We start from the raw sequence: 23,100 nt of genomic DNA on the forward strand, positions 1-23,100 counted from the left end.
ATAACAGCTCTATCTCCCACACATATTATAGTCTAGAATAGCACTATAATATGTGACAAAAACAAGTGATTCTGCACTCGTTTCAGTTCTACACTATGAAATAACAGATTGTAACTGTCTTAAAGTATTATTGAGTTTTGGATCATTTGCGAAATTAGCAATATTAATTTTTATGCATCTAACAATTTGTAATGCATGGCAAAGCACGGGCACTGACCTATATTATTATACCTTATTAATGTAGGTTTTTGTCCCGCGAGAATGGAATCTCTATTTGTAGGCTTGTCTCATAACAAGCCAAAAAATTCGGTGGCAACCGCAATAGTTCGAGAAGGTATTATAATTTTCATAGTCTGTATGGATCAATTTCTTTTTAATGACTGGTTGCTCCTGGACTATAACTAATTTTAGTGTTATCTCATGACTGGTTGCTCCTAGACTATATTTGCACGCAAGGTGATCTTGCTCTCATCGATTTTATTAAGGAAATCCCTTGTGAACCAAGGGTAGAAGTCGTGCTTATTGATGATGCCTTTGTTGAAAGGAAATGGATGGAGTGTTTATTTCAGCCGAACGCATATTTAGGTGACGAGGTAATCCACGCTTAGTTTTTATATTTGGCGACGTTGTTATGTATAAGTTTTTTTACTCATCCTGATATTTTTAACCACAACTTACACACTTGCAGGTTATAGACTGTTACATAAATTTGATAAAAGCTCAAAAGCATTTAAAGTGCCGATCTGGAGGTCGCGTTCACATAGAAAATGCTTTCCAGTTCAATTTCCTGAAGCGAGATGGTGATGTTGAAATTAAAACAGAAGAGTTATATCCAAATAAAGACATGACACAAATATGTAGCGCTGAACGAAGGGTGTTACTTTACTTAGACCATGACAAGGTACATATGAGTTTGCAATCTGAACAATTAGTGTATATATGTATTTTATTCTTATGCAAGTATTTATAACTGTTTTGTAGGTGTTTATTCCGATAAACATCCGAGAGACGCACTGGTATCTTGCCGTGATTCATGCAAGAAATATGGAGATACAAGTGCTCGATTCACTTGGTACTTCACAAGATCGCAAAGACCTCACTGACTCTGTGAGTATGCACAAACTAAACAATTATGAATTCAATATTAACTTATCCCAATCTCTAATTTTGTTTTACAATATATATAGATTAAAGGACTACAAAGACAAATAGATATGATATCTCAACGTAAGGAGTTGAAAGACCACAGGTGGCCAGACCTCCAAGTTGCTTCTTGGCCGCTCAGAGAAATAGACATGGGATATGCAAAACAGACAGATAGGTACGTCCTAAAATCTTCTTTACCAATTTCTTCATTCATACTAAACTTTATGTTGATATTAATGTATATTGTAGCTCTTCATGTGGCCTCTTTCTTTTGAACTATATCGAATACTGGACAGGGGATGAACTGTGTGACAGTTTTACCCAGGTATATTATTACTACTACGACATATATGGACATCTGCAGTCAGTGTTACATATATAATGCTAAAATAATTGTTTCTTATTTGTAGGATGACATGTCACACTTTAGGAAAAAAATGGCTGCTATATTACTATCTTCAGACCTGAATAAGAGAAGAGGGTGTCTGTTATACAAAAATGAAAAAGAAGATGACTCTGGAAGCCCATCAGATGTTGAGATATTAGAAAACCCAACAGATTCTAATAAGAGGAAACTACTCCACATGCTTGATGATAGCGAAGTAGTGTATGAAGATGAGGAAGGCCCTATTACTCAAGCAGACTTGCAAAGGTGGTTTGTTGATGATTGGGATAAAAGAGCTCCTGTAAAAGTCTCTACCGATGGGTGCACAAATGACTTTTTAATGGTTGGTCTTTCCACAAAGGACATGCCAGTGACCAAAGCCGATTCAATAGATGTTTTATGTGATTATATCATGGCAATAGAAGACGATACGACACTAGAGTAAGTGCTCATTAATTTATTTATTTTATGTATATCAACTACTTAGATACTTGATATAGACTTTCGTCATGCTACATTACAGGAGAACATGGGTGCGAAGTTTCAATCCTTTTAAGATAGAAATATCTGTCAAAGACCTGCAAAACATATTAACGATAAATCAAGATATGATTATAAGATGTTTTGACATGGTTGTTCGGCTGCTTGCCAATAAAGAGTCACGTAGGCCGAAAGAAGAAATCATAAATAATAGAAAGCATTATATGGACATGCATTTTTGAGTAAGTTTGTTTCTAATTATTAATGTATTAATATATAGTATCTACATCTAATCCTCATGTGGACATGTATATATACTGTCCAGAGAATGGTTGGTTATGGTAAACTTCCAAAGTACCATCAGGATCCTACAACAGAAGAGTTAGCCAAAACTCTCGATTGTTGGCCATCAATGAATTATTATATCACGGGTTGTAGATATGTAAGTATGTGTTTATTTCGAATGTATTTATAAAGGACACTTCTGTTGTAGGATCCTAATGACTGATATTTTGCAGGTTCTCATGCCATGGAAATTCAATGGATGTCACGCCCTTTTCGTAATAGATCATGTTAAAAAGTATGTGACTTTTATCGACTTTACACCGACTCAAGATTGGTGTAAACACATGCCATACAAGAGGTTCGCGGAAGCGATTATCATGGCCTCAAAAAAATATAAGATTGCTTACAGCAAGAAACGTTCTGGATGGGCGGAGGATATCTTTAAGTGGGAACATACAATTCAGACTGGTGTTCCAGTTGACTTAAGAGGGTATTTTCTTCGTACCACCTTCTCAGTAGTTTAAATTTTTTCTATGATAATCATTGTATAAAACATAGTTGACCAAATATTATTCTATAGGTTTAATACTAGCTACCTCGTTCTACAAGCTATGGCCATGTGGGGGAATGACAGACGACTGAAATTTGTTGGGGTGAGTGTAATAACGTTCGTTTTATGTTCAAAACTTACATTCCAGCTATCTCGTTCTACAAGATAATATGTTTTGTTCTCTTATGTCTTTGTCTGTAGGATGCAAAGACTCTTCGAAAGAACTTTGTGATTGATCTGTTAAGTTATGAGGATAATTCGTGCCGATATGCCATCCCTGCAAATATACAACAGAGACTTATCGATATCGCTAAAAAGGATTAGCTGATTAGTGTACGGTTGTCGACACATTTGTCTGTAATTAAAAATTCTAAATTAACTTTTTAGAAATAATTTGTGTGACATTGATAATGTTTTCCACATGTATTTTGCATATTATAGTGATGTTTTGTCTTTCGTATCAATGTTTTATACAAATCTTTTACTTCCCTCGCAACGCACGGACACATATCTATAACAATATAACACATATATGTACATAAGTTTTCGTGTTATTATACGGTTCCGTTGCAACGCACGGGCACTCACCTAGTTTTTGTATGAAGTTACAAGAATATCGTACTCTACAAGGTTCTGAAGCATATGCTTTTGCAAGTAAATCTAGATTATTAATTCTAGATGCTCAAACCACATCATCCAATGATAACAAGAAGGTAGAGGACATGATTGATTATAAGGCGAAAAGAGAAGTATTGATAGCAGAAAGCTCAAGGTTAGCCAACTTTTATGATGAAAAAGCGACCATTTGAAGGAATGGTCACCAAATCCAGCTTGAGAAGGTATATCATGTCCTCGGCTTCAAGAATAATCTTTTGCTAGTCTGGTGCGCCAACGCTCGGCTCCAACGGCTAGTTCTGACAGCTAGTCGTTGAGCTGACAGTGCACCGGACAGTGAACAGTGGTTGTCCGGTGTGGCCTGTAAAAATCAATTCATAAACTTGTTGCTCTCATATTTTCTCAAGGGCAGAGGCGCTGCCTCCGGGGCTGGCTGACCCCACTGTCAAAGGGCGCACCGGATAGTCCGATGCCCCTAAGACAGCAACCCTAATTATTTTCCTTTGATTTTTTCTAAATCGTTTTCATTCTAACTTGAGAGTGTGTTATAGAGTGACGACTAGCACTAGATGTGAGTGTGAATGTGCACCAACACTACACTAGAAATCTTTTGGTCCAACTACTCATCCACAACCCCTCTTTATAGTACGGCTAAATAAAAATAGAAGACCTAAAAAGAGAGATAAAGGGGAGGGTAAAAGGCTTTTGAGAGAACTAAAAAGAGAAAATGCTTAATCATGGTTCGGGCACGTGGATAGCTTTTTTCAAGCACTTCTATCAAAACACAACTCTATTGGGATATTTCATTCTTTCAAATCCCTTTTGATTGCCAGTCCCATGTCGAGTTTGGTCGTTCTCTAACCTTCTTCACATTATTGTCTCGTCTTATGATGCCTCTGTGCACCAGTGCCTCTAGGGGTCTCCGGTGGACATGCCCAAATCATCTCAACCGGCTTTGAATAAGCTTTTCTTCAATTGGTGCTACTCCTAGCCGATCGCGTATGTCATCGTTTCTCACTCGGTCCAATCTTATATGCCCACATATCCAACTCAACATACACATCTCTCCGACATTAGTTGTTGGATATGTCGCCTCTTAGTAGGACAACACTCATCCCCTTATAACATACATACGCATCTCTGCGACACTTAGTTGTTGGATATGTTGTCTCTTAGAGCAACTCCAACAACTCCTAAGAAAATTACTCCTATACAAGGAATTTGGGATCTCCCTAAATCATGTAATTCCAAAAAAAATGTTCAACTCCAACAAATCCCAAAAATATAAGTTAGTTACGGTGGACCCACAACATCTCTTTAGCCGGACCTCTCGCAAGAATCTGTTGAGGCTTCTGCGCCGCCATTCAAAGTCACCGTGCAGAAACTTTCTACCATCAATCTTCCAAAGGAGCATCAGGTACGTCGTACGCATCAGGCCAGCAGTCGGCCGATGTTGATCAAATCAATGCTCACCGTACGCACTCTTTTCCGTTTGATTCGCCGTCGACTGATTGGTGGAGCTGACGAGGCAGGTGCCACCATCGTTGGAGCTGACCAGGCAGGTGCTGCCATCCCTGGACCTTCACCATCGCACAGAAGCTGCACACAAAATTTGAGTTCCTGCACAGGTACCGAAAAGCAGGTGTCGGAGTTGCTCCCTTGCTTTTATGTATTAGCAAATTATCTTTTTTTACCATCTGACCATTAGACAAAATGGTGTGCCATGATGCTAATGAGAAAATATGGTCGTTGTATTGTATTTATTTACAACCTTTACACAGTACCTTCCATCATGAGTCATCGACCATCGCTATTGCAAAGAATTTTGGATGAGTCTTCATCCGATGATGATGATGATATTAGTTTTGGCGAGTACAATATTTTCCATCATCCATCGCATATTCATCGAAAACGGGTTGGTTCTATGCCTGGACATATAGTTAAATATCGAGACAGACAAGGAGGTCACGCAAGAATGTTTCAAGATTACTTAGCAGATAATTCTACATTCAGCTTATCTGATTTTAGGCGAAGGTTTGTTTAATTCCATTTGGTACCTTTCTTTCAATCACAGATGCCATATTGATATTTTATTATTCTTGGTTCCACAGGTATAGAATGAGTCGTGATTTATTTAAACGCATAATGGCTGCAGTATAAGATCATGATGATTACTTCCAATTAAAGTTCAATGCAGCAAATATAGCTGGATTAAGTTGCTTCCAAAAGGTGACCGCAGTATTCCGTATGCTAACTTATGGAGTAGCAGCAGATGCCACGGATGAGTATGTACGTATTGGAGAAAGTACTGTTATAGAGAGTCTGAGAAGGTTTGTCAAGGCAGTAATTCAAGTGTTTGGTGATGAATATTTGAGATCTCCCAATGAAAATGATACAGCTCGGTTACTTGAATTAGGAGAACAAAGAGGATTTCCTGGAATGTTAGGTTCAATAGATTGCATGCATTGGAGGTGGAAGAATTGTCCTTCTGCATGGCATGGTATGTATTCCGGTCATTTCCATGAGCCTACAATTATACTAGAGGCGGTTGCTTCAAAAAACTTATGGATTTGGCATGCATTTTTTGGTTTGCCTGGGTCGCACAATGATATCAATGTTCTCCATCGATCGCCACTATTTTCAATGCTAGCTGAAGGCCAAGCTCCACAAGTGCATTACTCCATAAATGGTCATAATTACACAATGGGGTACTATCTTGCTGATGGCATATATCCATCATGGGCAACACTTGTGAAGACTATACCAGAGCCACAAGGGAATAAGCGAAGATATTTTGCCAAAGCACAAGAAGCTGTAAGAAAGGATGTTGAGCGTGCATTTGGAGTTCTACAATCTCGTTTTGCTATTGTTCGTGGTCCAGCACGTTTTTGGGATGAAGAGACATTAGGTGACATCATGAAAGCATGTGTTATTATGCACAACATGATTGTTAAAGACGAGGAAGAAATCGACCCTGATGAACGTTTTCAGGATGGTGGACAAAATGTGCAACCTTCACATGATCATCATCAAGATTTGGATGAATTCATTGAGGTCCATAGAAAAATTAGGGACAAAGAAACTCACCATCAGCTGCAAGAAGATCTGGTGGAGCATATATGGCGGCATCATGCTGATGAATATTAATTTTTTTCCACTAGAACTAGGGTGTACTCGACATTGGTCTAGTTGCGTTCAAATAAGTATTTACAACCAACCAGTATAAACTATTCAATTTTGTCTGCAATTATTTTATGAAATTAACATATTCTCGGCTCCTCATAAGTCTATACATTTTTATTATAGAAGACCACTCGTGATTGTGGGCAGTGCTCGACAATATGACAGGCATCATATTCGGACTGTATTGTGACAGCATGAAAGAAACAAATAAAATCAAAGGCAATTCTGATGAAACTAAAGACAATGGTTCTATCAACGAAACTAATCACATTATTTGTCTGAACGAAATAGTAAATAATTTGCATGAAAGAAACAAATAATGGTTCTCTGAAACTAACTAATGGTTATCTAAAATAAGTGACTTGCATGCCATGCCAAGAAACAACTGCACAGACTTGCAGCCCTGATTCTGAATTTATCTACTAGTCTTGTGAACTCCAAACTGCAAAGAAATTAGAATGGTTAAGTATAGTTGTAGCACATGAACCGTAGGAAATCCAACAACCAGAAGTGAACAAGGATTCATAAATAACAAAAAGTCACCTCATTTATAAACACGACGAGCAATAATTTCATTTTGCAAATTTCTATAGAACTGTTGTAGGTGCTCAGGCATTGTGTCTAATTCCATAGTCATAATCCTCTCTTCCTCTAACATTTTTTTCATTTGTAGCTCACTATTCTTTACTTCAAGATTTTTGGCCTCATTTGCAGCCCTAACCTGTTCTGTAGCAGCCCTCATTTGTTCAGTGCTAGCTCTTACTTGATCAAGTTGAAGCCTCTCTTTCTCTATTTCATATGCCAGATTGAATCTCTCCTCTTTTTTCTTCTCTTTCTCTGCATCACACTCTTTCTTTTTATCCCAGAAATGCTTAGAAGCCTCCATGTAAGACTCAACACCACCTCGCCGCATTACTTCTTTAGATTTTTTGATACCTATTGGTCTTTTAGGAGTTTCCTCTTCGGGCCTGCTATTATCATTGATAGGATTGCAGTTGCTTGACTCATTGATGATGGGAGTGATAGTTACAGGACTAGAAACTATATTTGTCTTTTGCTTTTTATTAGCAACTTTTTTCAGATCATCCATCAGCTTGCGCTTCTCATGCCACTTTGGTTGGTTACGCAGTATGTTCCAGCAATGCATGCATTGGAAAGATTTATTGTCCTTGTCTCTAGACTTGTAGAGAGCCATTGCTTGACAATCTGCACGTGTGATACAAACACAACTTGGTTACTACAACTTTGAAATATACATTATAGGTTGCAAAACAAAATATTAAAAACTACCTTGTCTTGCAACGTGACACCACTTTGCCTTCTCCCTTCAATATCAGATATGCAGGCACAAAACTTGTTAACGCTCTCCAAAATAAATCCCCATCGATGAGATATGGAACTTTGAGAACGATCTGATGGAAAAGTTTTATGGTTGTGATAGTAATTATAAACTCTCTTCCAAAATGTACCACGAGTCTGGTTTGTGCCATTCACAGGATCCAAACTAATGTTCAGCCACGCTGAGACAACCAAAGCATCCTCCTGCTGGCTGAAATTAGCAGACCTTTTCTGATTTGGTCTAGACGAAGTCACAACTACAGATGGATGCTGCTCAGAAACAATATCGTAGTCATCCAAAGACATGTTATTGTTACCCTCGCTCATCAGGTTACTAAAATATCCTCCTTGCATTGTAAGTACCTCCTATATAAAAAAACTATAAATCAGAGGTATTTCCAACATGACATTTTGATACGGAAAGGATGTGTCACCAGCCAATGGCTACAGAAATTGTTTCATAGAAATTCAGATTAATTGAAAACTTGGTCTATACTTCCTTTCTCAGCAGCACATACTCCAAAGTGGCGGCACAAACTAGCAAAATCAGTACGATCTACGAAATTAATACATCCTAAAATGTAAATCATCGTGGACTACCCTTTCTTAGCAGGCGGTGGCGCAAGAACACGATGTGCAACCATTTGTGAATTGAAATAAAAAAGCTCACGAATTAAATGTCTTACCTCCAATTCAAGACCGGTTGCAGATGGATTTTGAGTAGCCATCGCAGAATCATCTTGCGTCATGGATTCCCCACCAACAGGATCCATCGGAAGAGCAGTTTGCATCGACCTCAACTTGATTGAAGACCGCCGCCGCCTGAACCTGCTTGTCCAGTGCGCGCGAACTGCAGACTGCGGGAGATTGGATGAAGTGCGTAGGCGGCAAAAGGACGCGGGAACGGAAACCACCAGCTAGATTGGGAGTCTGCTGGTCGGCGGAGATTTGCGCACGGGATGAGGTTGTATTCGCGTGCGAGGCTTTAGGGGTAACAGTTGAGAGTCTGTTGGACACATGATTTTCCTTTTTTTCCCAAAAAACTAATTGGGACAATAGTTTAAGGAATTATTGGAGTCGCTCTTAGTAGACCAACACTCGACCCCATATAACATAGCAGGTCTAATCGCCGTCCTGTAGAACTTACCTTTCAAATTCTGTGGCTCTCTTGTCGCATAGGACTCCCGATGCTTGAACCCATGTCATCCACCCCGCTTTGATCCTATAGCTAACATCTTCATCAATATCACCATCTCTCTCTAGCATCGATCCTAAATAACGGAAGGTGTCCTTTGATACTACCTGGCCTCCCAAGCTCACGTCTCCACCCCCACTAATTGTAGTACTAAAGTCACATATTATATACTCGGTTTTGGTCCTGCTAATTCTAAATCTTTTTGACTCTAGGGTCTGACGCTATAACTCTAGCTTTCTATTTACTCCTTCCCGGCTTTCATCTCCTAGAACTACATCGTCAACGAAAAGCATACACCAAGGGATATCTCCTTGTATATCTCTTAGACTGTCTCCAGCAGCGTCCTCTAAATTCCATCCCCTAAGGCCTTGTTCGGTTATTTTAATTCCATGTAGATTGGTGTGTATTGGGATGGATTGGGATGGATTTTGACTTGATATGGATTCAAACCGACTCAATACCACCCAATCCACATGGATTAACGGCGAAACGAACAAACCCTAAAGGAATATTCTCTGTCCTTTACAGCACACTCTAAAAAATTATGTCCTCTATATCTTCTCAGTCTCCAGCAACGTCCCCTAAATTTCATCCTCTATACCTCATATTATATATTTTCTCAACCACATTAACAGAAATTTTAGAACCCATATTTTTAAACAAAATATTGTCCATATAGCAAATCATTTTAAACATATATTAATAAATATGTCATTTTCTTATCTTTATTGGCTTTCTTTTTTATTGGTCCTTGGTGATGTGCCGTAAAAAATCCCCTTCTCTCTCCCTGCGTTGCTTTGCTTCCTGTTGTCAGCGGTGACCTGCTGGTGCTGCCCCAGCTGCTGGGCACGGAGATCGAGGATGACATTGCTCCCAAAGTTGCAGCGCTGTGACGGATAGCGAACGCCCAGAGGAACTCCACGTTTAGAGGGTCGAAGGACGCACGCTAAATTTACCGGAAGCTTTACCGTGCGTTGTTGGAGGGATAAAGTAGCTCGGCGTCCTCCAAATTTAACGGACAGAACCATATACCGCTCCTTGTTGGAGACAGCCTTATAACCTCATCTATCACTAAGACAAATAGATAAGGGCTTAAAGGTGAACCTTGATGTAGTACTATGTTAAACAAGAAAACATTTGTATCACCATCAGTTATTCAGACGCTAGTCACAACCTTATTATACATGTCCTTGATGAGCGTAACATACATTGTTGGGACTTTATGATTATCCAATGCTCACCACATGAAATTCATTAGTATTTTATCATAAACCTTTTCTAAATCGATAAAAACTATGTACAAGTCATTCTGCTGCTCCTTATATCGCTCCATGACCTGTCTTATTAAAAAAATTTCTTGCTAGAAAAAAAACCGACCCACAAAGTTCGTCGTAAGATTAACCGCACCAAATGGATCATATCGCCAAACACGCTACTATACGTCGCCAAAAACCTGAGAATGAGAGTAAGTAGGGTTGAAAACGGACGGGTAAAATCCCGTCCCGATCGTACCGTTTTCTATATTTGACCCGACCGTTTCCGTATTTACGGAAAAATATGGAAGCGGGACGGAAACGGGAGAGTGTTTATTCCGTCCGTTTTTGCATGATCCCATTTTTATCCGGATTGAACCCGTATTTATTTCGTATTTGATAAATACGGGACGAGCCTAATATACATTAATATATAAACTAAAGCCTCGTATCTTTATGTGACGAATTATAGCACAAGTGATCATTATAACCATCGGCTCTTTTCAATGACAAGTGGTCTAAAGTCTTAAACAACATTAGATGTAGCTATATGTAAACTATTAACAACCAAACAACAACAGAATATTGACTCTCTATATCTATTTGTTTTATGTTATTGTCCTGCCAATCAATCATTAGTCAAACATCAATATCATTTCTATTTATATTAAATTATAAGTTTCCGTTAGTATTTCTATTTCTGTTCGTTTTCGTAATTCCGTTTATCCCGCTCCCATTTTCGTTCCCGACTATTCCATACCCGATCCCGTTTCCGACGATAAAATATGGATACGAAAATAGGAGGGGTTTTTCCATCCGTTTCCATCCCTAAGAGTAAGAGAGCATGAACAAGAAAAAAGTGGATTCGTATGTGGCTTGATGTGTTAACTCATGCATTTCATTGAAGTGACAGTGATGCCGCCACCACATAAAAAGTCGAGTGATAGCCAGTTCGATTGTAGATTACATTTATACCAAACATATTCGCTTCCCCTTAAACATAGTATTATTCGTACTCTAGAATTTCTACCATACTCATATCCTCGTGACTCTTTCCTTCCGAGTTCATCAGCAAAAAGACTGGTGGGATGTTGGTAAGTGGTAAGCGAAGCGAAGGATTAGGTACAGGTTGTGGCACAACCGATTACACACACAACTTGACCCATCAACTTCTTACTCGCACGTACAATTAATATGATTAGTACAGCTCAGCGACGAGATAAACTTTGACATGAGGTCCCAAATATATAGCATAAATAGCCAGCAGTGGGGCACCAGAATTTAAAAGAGTAGACTAATAGCAAAGTCAACAACCTACTGATATTGACAGTTCTTCATTCCACTTCAGCAAGTAGCCCCATATGGACTCTCAGTAAGACACACCAACAAGTAACTATTGGATCCCCTGCCAAGACAAAGCCTAGTAACATCAGATCGGAACTGAAGAATCAAATAATAGTGTAACAATCGATAGCATCTCATATTCGTATTAGACTAGCAATGCATTGTGGAGTCTATATTTAAAGGAAATCCAGATGTATGGTACTCCCTCTGCTCCAAAATTATAGTGTGTTTAACTTTTCTTTAAGTTTTTCTTTCTAACTTTAACCAAATTTATAGACAGATATATCAACAATTACAATATAAAAATGTATTATCAATAAATATTTCAAGGTTGACTTATATAACTAATTTGATGTGCTAGACATTGATCCATTCTACATTGAACTTGAACAAACTTAGACTATTTTTGACTTTAGGCAAAACTAAAACCACCTATAATATGATGTCAGTGTTGCTAATGCAACATATAATATGCCTCTAGGTCAAGTAACAACTGCAGATATATGTTGGTTAGCATTAGTGCCAGAAACACATATTCACATCCAATGCAAGCTAGTGTGCAAGCATCATTAACAACTTCCTAATATTCCAAAACAACTGACTACATTACAAATTTAAATGGAGCAATTCTACAGTACCTCAAAAGCCAAAATGAGCCACCTCCTCATCTTCTCCTTCGTCTTCGTCTTCATCATCCTCAGAAAACCCAAAATCTTCCAATGCTTCCTCTTCTTCCTCCTCATCAGCACCATCCATCATGTCTGAAACAGAATTTTTTTCCTTCAAACCAGTGGTGAGCACCACAGTTTGTCCTTTGGATTTCATCATATCTTTCTGCAATTTTTCCATATTCTCCTTCCTGCGCTCTTCCTCCAATCTTTCCTTTTCAGCAATCCTCTTGTCAAGATCAGCCCTGAAACTTGTCAAATACCAATTAGTAAAACAAGGTCATATGGACAGGAAGATCAGTCTTCTAACTGTCCATCTCAGGAGACGAGACCTGTAGGTTTCCATGTATTCCTTGGCGCTGGCTTCTATAGCTTCAAAAAATGTATTGACTCCAGAACCAGAAATCGCAGATACTCCAACAGAGCGCAAATTATTGTAGAATTCGTCAAGAACCAGAGAGAGGCTTCGGGTATATGTAGCGGAGTATGATTTGTCAGATTCCACAGCTGTCTGAAATGCCTCAAAGTCCTGCATCCACTGGTCAGCAATGAACAGGATGTCAGTGCCAGATAGTGAAAAGTTAGACTGGTTAAATGTACAGGGAGTACAATATAAGCACAAACTGGCTAATAAGGCAAGTAACATTTTGAACAATTTTTTTTTTTTGAAAAAGCGCAGGAGAACTGCGCTCTCATATACTAAATCAGAGGAAATAAGGGTCAAAAGGACCCAGATACAACACACTCCTTATGGAGGCCAGAAACAGGCATACAGAAAACTATCCATAAGGACCGAGACTAAGGGCCCGTTTGGCAAAGCTCCAGCTCCTGCTTCTTTAGCTCTAGATCCTGATCCTCGTGAGGAGCTGATCCTCCTGATTCTCCTAGAAAATCAGAATCATTTTTAAAATCGTTTGGCAAGTAAACTGATTCTTGTCTTCTGAGAATTGGTGGTCTGTGGCGATTGTCTGTTTTACTCTTTGCAGTTCAACTTTATTACAAACCAATAAGTAGGATGCATATACGGGAAAAAAATATGAAACAATAACATATAAAATGTTCCCATCATAGTAGTGCATAAAATGGTCTCAAATGTTTAATCTATAAATTGGCTCGTTATGTTTTTGTCCAATGGCAATTGCGGGTAATTTCGATCAAACTTTAAGGGGAGGTCCATATTTGGTTGGTTGAGGAGCTGTTTTAAGGGAGGTTGGAGCAGGTTTTTTTAGATCCCACCTTTCTTCACAAAAACGACTCCCGATCTTTCGGCTCCACACGAGAATCAGTTTAAAAAAATACCCGTTTGGCACGGCTCCTCCAGATCCTCGCTTAGAATCAGGAGCTGGAGCTATGCCAAACGGGCCCTAAAAACCACTCACACCAGAACATCCGTAGGTACTAGGAAGCTGGGCGGCCAAAAAGGATAGACCTTTGGCACCAGCCATCTGCCATTTCTCCCTTTCCTCACCAGCAGCCTGCAGGAGGACGGAGATACAAGGGGTCCTGCCATCAAACACCACCTTGTTCCTATGAATCCAGATCATCCAGGCCCCTAAGGCAATAAGAGAATCCAATCCTTTCTTCCCCAAACTAAGGACCTGAGCTGAAGATCTCTCCCACCAGCCAAAGAAGGAAGCCTCAGCTTGCTAAGGGGATAAGCTGTGCAGCCCAAACTTCCTCAAGAGGTTATACCAAAAAAACTCTTGAAAACACACAAGAGACCAGCAGATGGTTGATGTTTTCAGGTTCTTGGTCACATAGGGGGCATCTAACCAGGTGGTTCATACCTCTTTTGCCAGCCTATTAGCAGTCCAACATTTGTTATGAGCCACCAACCACAGAAAGAAACGGCACTTGGGAGGCATCCATGATTTCTAGATCCTTTTATGATGGTGAAAGGAGCTTGAACCATGGAAGAGACCAGCACATGCAGTTTTAGCCGAGTAAAGACCATCTGGCGCTAAGGAGAAGATGTGCCTATCCTCAATATAAGGATGCAACATCAAATCAGATAAAGCTTCCCAGAGGTGCAGATAATCAATCAAGGCACCCACGGTCAGAGCTCCCTTAATGATGGTGAAAGGAACTTGAACCCTGGAAGAGACCAATGTATGCAATTTTTACCAGATGGTCTTTTAACAAGACTCCCGCAGTTAACTCCCCCAGATGGTCACAGACACAACCACAGCAGGTTTTCTCAAACTTCACCGAAAGGAAGTCGTGCAGGCAAATAAAGGCTATTCCGGACGTATTTGCCCCACATGCAGGCACACAGTATGTGGCCTGGAAGCCGAATGGGTGGCAGCATGCCAGCACATGGATGCAGAAAAATGATGCAAAATCGGAAAAAATATATATGGTACAGCACACGGCCGCAAAGTTTCAAACCTAGCCCGTATCACATGAAGTATTTAAGACTGCATTAGCAACCAGTTCAGATTAGAAGGTTAACCTGTTATGAAGGACAACTAATCGTATTAAATAAGGGTACGACCGGTAATTAGTCTCTGCCTTGGTATGTGAAATGCTGTCCACAACGACTCCTAAAAGAAACCGGAGGGAGTACATATTTCACAGTAAGAAAATTTTGCATGACATGCAAATTGTAACTTAGATAACATGTGAATGTATGGCAGATGAAAATGTGATAGAACCAACAACAAAGAAAACAATACTGTCATAAATGGTATACATACTTCAATGGCAAACTCATGCTTGGCAACATCAACCTTGTTGAATGTCAGGACTAGAGGAAGGCGAGTTTTGTAGAGAATACTACAGGCATAAAGCATGTTGCTCATAAAAGTAACAGGGTTTGTTGATCTCGGAGTGTCAACAACATATGCTACAACTGTTGGAAACGTCGATGCAAAAGCTTCCGTAATGATAGCTCCTGAAGCTGACCAAGTGAAGATCTCAATCTGACCAGGAGTGTCCACCAGTACATAATCCAATTGTTCTGCACGTCTTTCAATGACAGATACAACCTAAGAATGAATATTAAATGTCATATACCTGAACAAAATAAAGGTAACAGAAATGTCCATTTCCCATATACCACCATAAGTACAATATAATTTGCAGCAAAGTTAAATTATTCAGTGTGGCAACAGATAAATCCCCCGGTGTTCCTTTGTGGACTGAATTGAGCACAATCTCCATGAAAGCTTGAATGGAATGGTAAGAGTTGACATGACATCCAGAGTGCTTTATTAGCACATTTAACCAAAGTCATCATTCACAAAGCACATCAGTTCAGTCTTTGATCCCAAATCATGTTATGTTAGTAAAATCGTAACAGTGCACAACATTCTTGTTACCAATGTTAATGCATTGGATCAGCAAATTGAAATATCGCCATGTGTAGAAGTGCACCTGTAAAGCTACCTAAAATTCTAAATACTATTTTGCCAAGCTGCAGGGCTAGCAAATTATTATTTAACTCATAGGACACAGACAAAAAGTATTATTAGCGTTCTCAAAGAAGCAGTTGATGCCTATACACAGCGTACTGGGCATTACAGTGCTGTTAGCAAAACAAAGAAATACTTCTCGCAATGGTCACCATGTTTGAATTACACACTACTTTTCACCTAACTGTTGTTCAAAATTTTAAACCAGATGACCCTTTTTCCATTAGATTTGACTGGAAATACAGTTCAATACTTCAATCAAACAAAGACAGGTAAGCACAAGGGCTAAACAACAGGCATACCTGAAGATGAATGGGGTACAAGTTTCCACTTCGAATGCTTGTTAACTTAGAGGTGGAGAGATAACAGATAGAACTAATAAACAGACTAACTGGCCAGCAGTACTATGAAAAGCTATCAAAACAGCAGGAATTGGCAGTAGAGTGATGAAAAGACTAACTGGCCAGCAGTACTATGAAAAGCTACCAAAACAGCAGGAATTGGCAGTAGAGTGATGAAAAAATTATAGCAATCAACCTCATCGAACTTGGTGGCAAACAAGTTAAGCGAGGTGAGGATGCCGCCATTGGGACCAAGGCTGTACTCCTTCATCACATCCTTATACCGCACAGTGTCACGAATATCAATGTTGGCACCGAATGGCAGGGTCATCACTGCAGGGTCCAGGTTGACGACGTAGCCCCTCTTATTTGATGCTTGTGTATCGCATACCAGCCGGTGCATCAAGGTCGTCTTCCCCGTCCCTGAACAAGGGGACAGAACAAAAATGTTAGCTCCCAGTCCCAGGTCGGTTGGGAGATTCATGCTACTAGATGTAATTAAACAGCGGGCGAACGAAATCGACGCACCGGCCATGCCGATGACGATGATAATCACAGGCTTCTTCTTGAAATTGGTGCGCCCCGGGCCGATAGAGAGGCTACCGATGGAGTCCGCGAGCTCCTCGCCCTTCCCGTTCCCCTCCTCCGCCTTTCCCTTCCCCTTTGTGTCCGTCTGCGTGTGCTCGACAGCAAGGGCGCACAACAGTCACTACCATAGCCCTAAAGTCCTAAACCCAAATTGACAAAAGAAAAAATCCGAAAGGGGAGGGTGGTGGTGGTGGCGGCGGCGGCGGCGTGCCTGGTCCTCGAGGTCCATCTGCGTGGGCTTGCTCGAGGCGGCCGGGTCCGAGTCGACGTCCATCGGCCGCGCGGGTGGTTTAGCGTAAACGGTGGTCGCCAACTAGCTAGAAGAGAAGTGTAGCCGCTAAACCCTAGGCTTCAACGGGGGTCTGCGTAGAAGACGAGGAACTGGAGGAAAGGAAATGAACAAGGGGTTGGTGGAATCAGGATGTGTTGGGCTGTTGTTACACGTGGCTTCGAGTCCTTCGTTCGAACTTACCGACTTATTAGAGCAGTGGGCTAACCACCGTGTGGTAAGTTAGGCCCATGCCACTACGAGATTGTCTGTGTGAGCTGATCCAGCCCATACTGGTTCTGGTATTAGGCTATTTCGAGTTTTTATTTTTCGGTTTTCAAACCCTCAGACAAAGGCCTTAACTTGCGGCAAAAATTGCAAAAGTCCTATAGTCACTAGCAAGTATAGATCATAAAACAAAATTCATGTATCTTCTGTTGGCTAGGTGGGCTTAAATATAGGGTTGTAGCTAACAATCATGGTTAGAACTCACATTTGTTCATAATTTCAGTTTTTTATCATTTAAATACAAGGGAGCACGACGATGGTGAAAACTGAAACTGGTGCTTTATATAGTAGATAGATAGATAGATAGGTAGATAGACAAGAGAAGAGAAGAGATTGATAACCGCTCACATATACCAAAACATGGTCACTCTCCCAAATCAAAGCAAGGTCATAAGAATATCACATTACATAAGTACTAGAAGATTTCTAGCAGTTGATCACAAGATATTCAAAATACAAAAAAAAACTGGAACTACACTGCTCACTCATTTAGTGGTGAACCCATAGGCTGAATCGAGTTTGGTCAAATCACAGGGCGCTGATCAAAATTCAAAACCATGTATCTTGAATCTTGTTGTAGAGGGTTCACTCGTTGGGTTTTTAACTTTCCAGTTCAAAATAAAAAAGATTTCAACAAAGAGGTTAGACTTAGGTCCTACGATACTAGTAGAGAAGATTGGCCAAAGTGCATGCATGGTGAGGATTGCTTCGTGCAGATGTTCGTTGAGAGTGGAATTGATGGAGGTCGACGTTTCTTTAGATGTCCTTATGCATATATAAAAATTATTTTCTAATCTTTTGTTCTAGATAATTTTGTTGTTCAGTGAAACTAACTATAAACATTTATGCAGCATTCATTGGTTAAGGAGAATTGTGGGTTCACTCGTTGGGTAGATCCTCGTCCGATTTTTCCGCATGTGGAATACATATCCTACCTACATAATAGGATATTTGATCTAGAGAGGGAAGTAAGCAACAGAAATGACGAGGAAGAAACAGACAACAATAATGGTGGTGCTTCATAGGTGCAAGTATGCTCAGATCCATATTGTTGCTGCCCTTGTCACAGCAAGAATGTTGGTCCTCCAACGTCTCCACCGCACCCACAGCAGACAACAACAATGGGAGGATACTATGGAGAAGGGTCCACACAATTTGGAATGTGGGAGCACTACTAGAGAACTCTTCTGTATCAATTGCTTTCAGCGTGTTGATTATCTTTATCAATTGCTTGAAGTCGTCTTCAACAATTGCTTTAAATGTAGTTTTCATCAATTGCATATTTATGTCGTTTTCATCAATTTGAAGGTAGTTCATTACCAAATATCATTGTTCGACAATACATAATACCAAATAATAAGTTCATTACTACATAACTTCAAATAAAACACCTAGACTACTAAGTGCAACGGGGCCATTTGCCCTTGCGAAATGCATCAGGGTTCTCCTCCATTGCTTCCTTTGCACGATGTGCGCGCTCGAGCTTCTTCTCCTTCTCTTCCCTGTATTCAGCAACACGCCTCATTTCCTGCTCGTCTTCACGTTGTTGCTCGGCAGCAAGCTCCTCTCGTCTTTTCTCCATCCTCTCTTTGTCCTCTGCATCCCACTTTTTAAGATTCTCCGACCACTTCTTGTCTTTCTCTGATATTTCTGTGTCAACACACTGCTCAAAATCACATAGTGGTGGAGGAGTCTACAAAACATGCAATTATTAGTAGGCAAAAAAAACATTCACCACTCCGAGTCTTCAAATTGTTAACATATTACAAGACTATTCTCACCATTAAATTCAACCGACGTTGAACAATAGTTGGCTCAAATGCAAAGTTAACACACATCCAATACCTCTGTCGATAGGTGTCATGATCCTCAAACTTATCAACCTTACAAGGATCACCACAAAAACACATAGGCAATGGAACACCAGTTGGCAAAGGCAGCGGGTCGAAGGCAGTTCCGGTCAAAGGACCCTTCCTAAATTTCGATAAGATCTATGACAATCACAAATATAATAGACTCATAAAATAAGATTTAATACAACGCTTACCTTTGTTTGGCAGATTTACCACGTCTAGACATCCTACAAATCAGGTCGATATCTCTAGTTTTGAAGAATAGGAATGAGCACAAAAACCAGTCGGGCATAGGGTTTATTTATAGACACATACCTCGGCACCAAGATCTATGGCGTCGTACTACGGCACCATAGATCTTGGCGCGCGAGGTACATGCCACGTAGGTTCCACGGTATCCCACTGTCTGACGTATGCACGCCAATATTGTTGGCGCCGTCTGACACAACCTCGGCGTCAATGATGACGGCGCTGAGCTAAGGGTCTATTTTTTAAAATGAAACTGCCAAGGGCATATTTGTGCAAAGAAACCCTAAAAGGCCCAAATTGCAAAAAAAAGTTGGGTGCTACAATGAAAACCCTAGGTACCAGAGAAAAAAAAGACTAGAACCGGACAATATAAGGGATGATTCTCCAATTTATGACTAATTTGAAAAAGGGGAGTCAAACTCAGGGACAAAAAGCTCCTATAAACAAGGGCATGATTGGTTACCCGCATGATCTAGCCTCATAGGGCATATCCACTCCACCGGCCCGAAATGTACCAACCCCTAGCTCTTCGATCCGACGGCCACGCGTTCCATACGAAGTTACTTTGTCTCGATGCACTCTTTGTTGTGATGCCACGTGCCTCCACCGATTCCCACTGAAACCGCTGCCGCCGAGTTTTCAGACTCAAACTCCGCAAAACCCGTCATCTGTAGCGCTGGGTGGTTTTGAGGCCTAAACCACCAAACTGTGTAAGTATCGCACCGTGTGCGCGTCCCCACGTCCTGGACATGTGTCCCGTCAATCATCGACCACGCCGGCAACATGGCCCGCTACGACATGTCCTCGCGCGAGTGTGTGTCCCAAGTGTCAGCCACCTTGGATGGTCACATGGCTATTCCGATCCGTCAGCTATGACCCAACACTCATCCTTTATCACTCCTGGTCATCAGCATGAGCCCGCATGACCTTCACCTCAGTCGTCGACCACCGTCCATGTGCTCTACACCTGCACACCATCAGGATCGTTCCTAACTTTTGAGGGGCCCGGGACAAGATTATAAACAGAGGCCCCAACACCATAAAACTGTTTTTACTATTATATATATATATATATATCAACTAATTATACTTAATGTACCACAGAAAGACTTGAACAGTAAAAAATAGAAGTAAGATTATTACCCCAAATATATTGAAGAGATCAACTTAAAAATGTCTTCTAACATTTCTAGATGCAAAATCATCAATGATGGCTTCAATATTGACATCATCTAATAATTTCTTCTCAATACATAAAGTTGCTAGCCCGTTTGACCTTTCTTGAGACATTGTAGACCTTAAATAACTCTTCAATAACTTAAGCTTTGAGAAGCTCCTTTCAGCTGATGCCACAGTTATTGGTATAGTAAATAATATCTGATAAGCAACAAATATATTGGGATAGCAATCCATTCTCCTAACAAACTCAAAATTTTCCATAACAGACATTGATATATCTAGCAATGTCATTTGCAATATTCTTAACTCTGATGTCAAATTATTTTCCTCAAAACCAAATGAATCATCGACAGAGAAAGTTGTTGCCAACATGGTACAATAATCCTTGAGTTTAATGTGATCCAATGATTTCAATGATGTTGAGTTAAGAAGAGGCCCAAATATACCATTGAATACTTGGAGGTCTTCAAATCTATTTTTAATGATCTGCTTGCCATATCAAGCATAACTAAAAAGTAATTTACTTCAAAATCTTTCTCACCTTGTAGATTTGCCTCATTGCTGCAATCATTTTCATCATAATGCTTTTTCCTTAGAGCACAACGCTTTACTGGAAATGATGCCTCTACACCCATTACAGAAGCAATATCCTTGGCAACCACCATACTAGAAGCAAACCCTTCATTTCTATACTTGTCAAAGTAACTCATTATACCATCTATTTGCTCTAAGGTAGAGTGAAGACACATTGATGATGATTGCAACTTCTTGCTCACAACATTTACAACATATAAAATATCATGCCATATAACCATACCAAGAATGAATTCAAAGGTACCAATCAAGTCATACAAACTCTTTGCATCACTCTTTGCCATGGGATCAGTATCAGAAGCATGATGTAACTCAAACAAAGTCGCCCTTATATGAGGAGCTTGATATCTAATTGCTGCCACACTTTTGATATGACTTTCCCAACGAGTGTTGCACAATGATTTCACAGTTAACCTTGGCACATGATCAAGTAAAATTTTCCATCTTTTTGTAGAACCTGAAAACAATGTATATATATTCTTTGCACAAATCCAAATAATGAAACAACTTTGCTACAAGATTTTGCCATATCACAAAGAGTAAGATTAAGACCGTGGCAAGCACATGGCATATAAAAAGCTTTTGGATTCTTATCAAGCAACTGTTTCTGTACTCCTTGATGCTTTCCTTTCATATTAGAACCATTATCATAACCTTGACCCCTTATGTCATCAATATCAAGACCAAAGGACTCCAATGAATCAATCAAAACATTGAAAAAATCCAAACCAGATGTGTCATCCACCTTTAAAAAACCCAGAAAGTACTCCTCAACCTCAATTTTGTTGCTAGATATGTTGACACATCGAACTACCAAAGACATTTGTTCTTCATGACTAACATCCGGAGTACAATCGAGAATGATAGAGAAGTATTTTACCTCTTTAATAATCTTTATGGCAGTGTTATTAATATCAGAAGCCAAAAGAGATATCAACTCATTCTGAATTTTATTACTAAGATAATGGTAATGAATATCCTTTCTTTCAATTCGTCTAAGGTGATCTTGCATTACCAAATCAAATTCTGCAACCATTTCAACACAAGCCAATAAATTTCCATTTTGTTCATTGTAAAGATGATTATTGGACCTCGAAATGCTAAATTGCGTTTACCCAGAAATTTCACGATGGCAACTATTCTGAATAAAACTTGTCTCATGCGTTCTTTCTCCTTTGTAATTTGTTGTTGCAAATCTTTATCGATTGTTTCTTGTTTTCTTAGTCTATCCCTCAATTCATTCCAACTGTTCATACCAGTAATATGTTCAGCACTATTTTCATGTTCTTTCAGTCTCTCACTAATATGTTTCCAATCTCTATATCCATCATGTGCTAATGAACTTGTGCAACTATCAAAATTGAAAAACTTACAACAGAAGCAAAACACTCTATCAACATGCTTTGAGTAAACTAACCATTTTGTCATGTTCCTCACCATTGCTTAATTTTCTAAAATAATGGGAATAGGAAAAATGCCTAGAGTTGCCATCCATTGGAAAGACAAGATTATTTTCTCTTATCGGTCCCTTCTCGACTAATGTATCTCTTGCTTTGTTATCAAGATTATTCTAATTTCTTGGATCATATATGTCTATAGTCACTACCGGCGGTTCATCAACACTAGCAGATTCTGTAGCAGTTGGATGAGATATATTATCATGGTCACTTACATTATGGTCTATAGGTCCTTGGTATTCTGGATTCCCACCAATTTGTTCGTCCACCGGCTCCACAAGCACTATTGCCAATTAATTTGTGTTTCTCGGATCCCCATATCCCTCTTAATAAATTTATCCATGGCTCCTTTCTGTGACAAGACAAAATCCTCCGTGTGTTTCCTTCTTTTTCTGTTTTGGCTACCTGATGCATATTTTCTAGGAGGT

At 39.7% G+C, this 23,100-nt stretch overlaps 2 protein-coding genes and 1 long non-coding RNA gene across 3 annotated transcripts; 2 read left to right on the forward strand and 1 right to left on the reverse strand.

Annotated features, from left to right (window-relative positions):
* Positions 1-261: 261 nt before the first annotated feature.
* On the forward strand, positions 262-1,742 carry LOC103640339 (putative ubiquitin-like-specific protease 1B; the record flags this gene model as incomplete). Its single annotated transcript, XM_020544754.1, has 7 exons — positions 262-334; positions 439-593; positions 689-901; positions 982-1,107; positions 1,188-1,321; positions 1,396-1,471; positions 1,557-1,742. Coding segments are annotated over exons 1-7 (963 nt in total), but the record flags the coding sequence as incomplete, so codon positions are not given.
* Positions 1,743-2,883: 1,141 nt separating this feature from the next.
* Positions 2,884-3,259, forward strand: LOC118473406 (uncharacterized). Its single transcript, XR_004852795.1, has 2 exons — positions 2,884-2,949; positions 3,048-3,259. It is a non-coding gene; the product is annotated as an uncharacterized lncRNA (long non-coding RNA).
* An 8,319-nt stretch (positions 3,260-11,578) lies between these two features.
* LOC100282901 (uncharacterized) lies at positions 11,579-17,234 on the reverse strand. Its single transcript, NM_001155807.2, has 7 exons — positions 16,996-17,234; positions 16,725-16,869; positions 16,393-16,619; positions 15,139-15,429; positions 12,775-12,980; positions 12,413-12,687; positions 11,579-11,835 (listed from the first exon to the last, which is right to left on the reverse strand). The coding sequence occupies exons 1-6, from the start codon at positions 17,056-17,058 to the stop codon at positions 12,414-12,416; spliced, it is 1,206 nt and encodes a 401-aa protein (NP_001149279.2). The 5' UTR covers positions 17,059-17,234; the 3' UTR covers positions 11,579-11,835; position 12,413.
* Positions 17,235-23,100: the final 5,866 nt, after the last annotated feature.

This window comes from Zea mays, chromosome 9 (assembly GCF_902167145.1).
Source record: "Zea mays cultivar B73 chromosome 9, Zm-B73-REFERENCE-NAM-5.0, whole genome shotgun sequence".
Lineage (NCBI taxonomy): Eukaryota > Viridiplantae > Streptophyta > Magnoliopsida > Poales > Poaceae > Zea > Zea mays.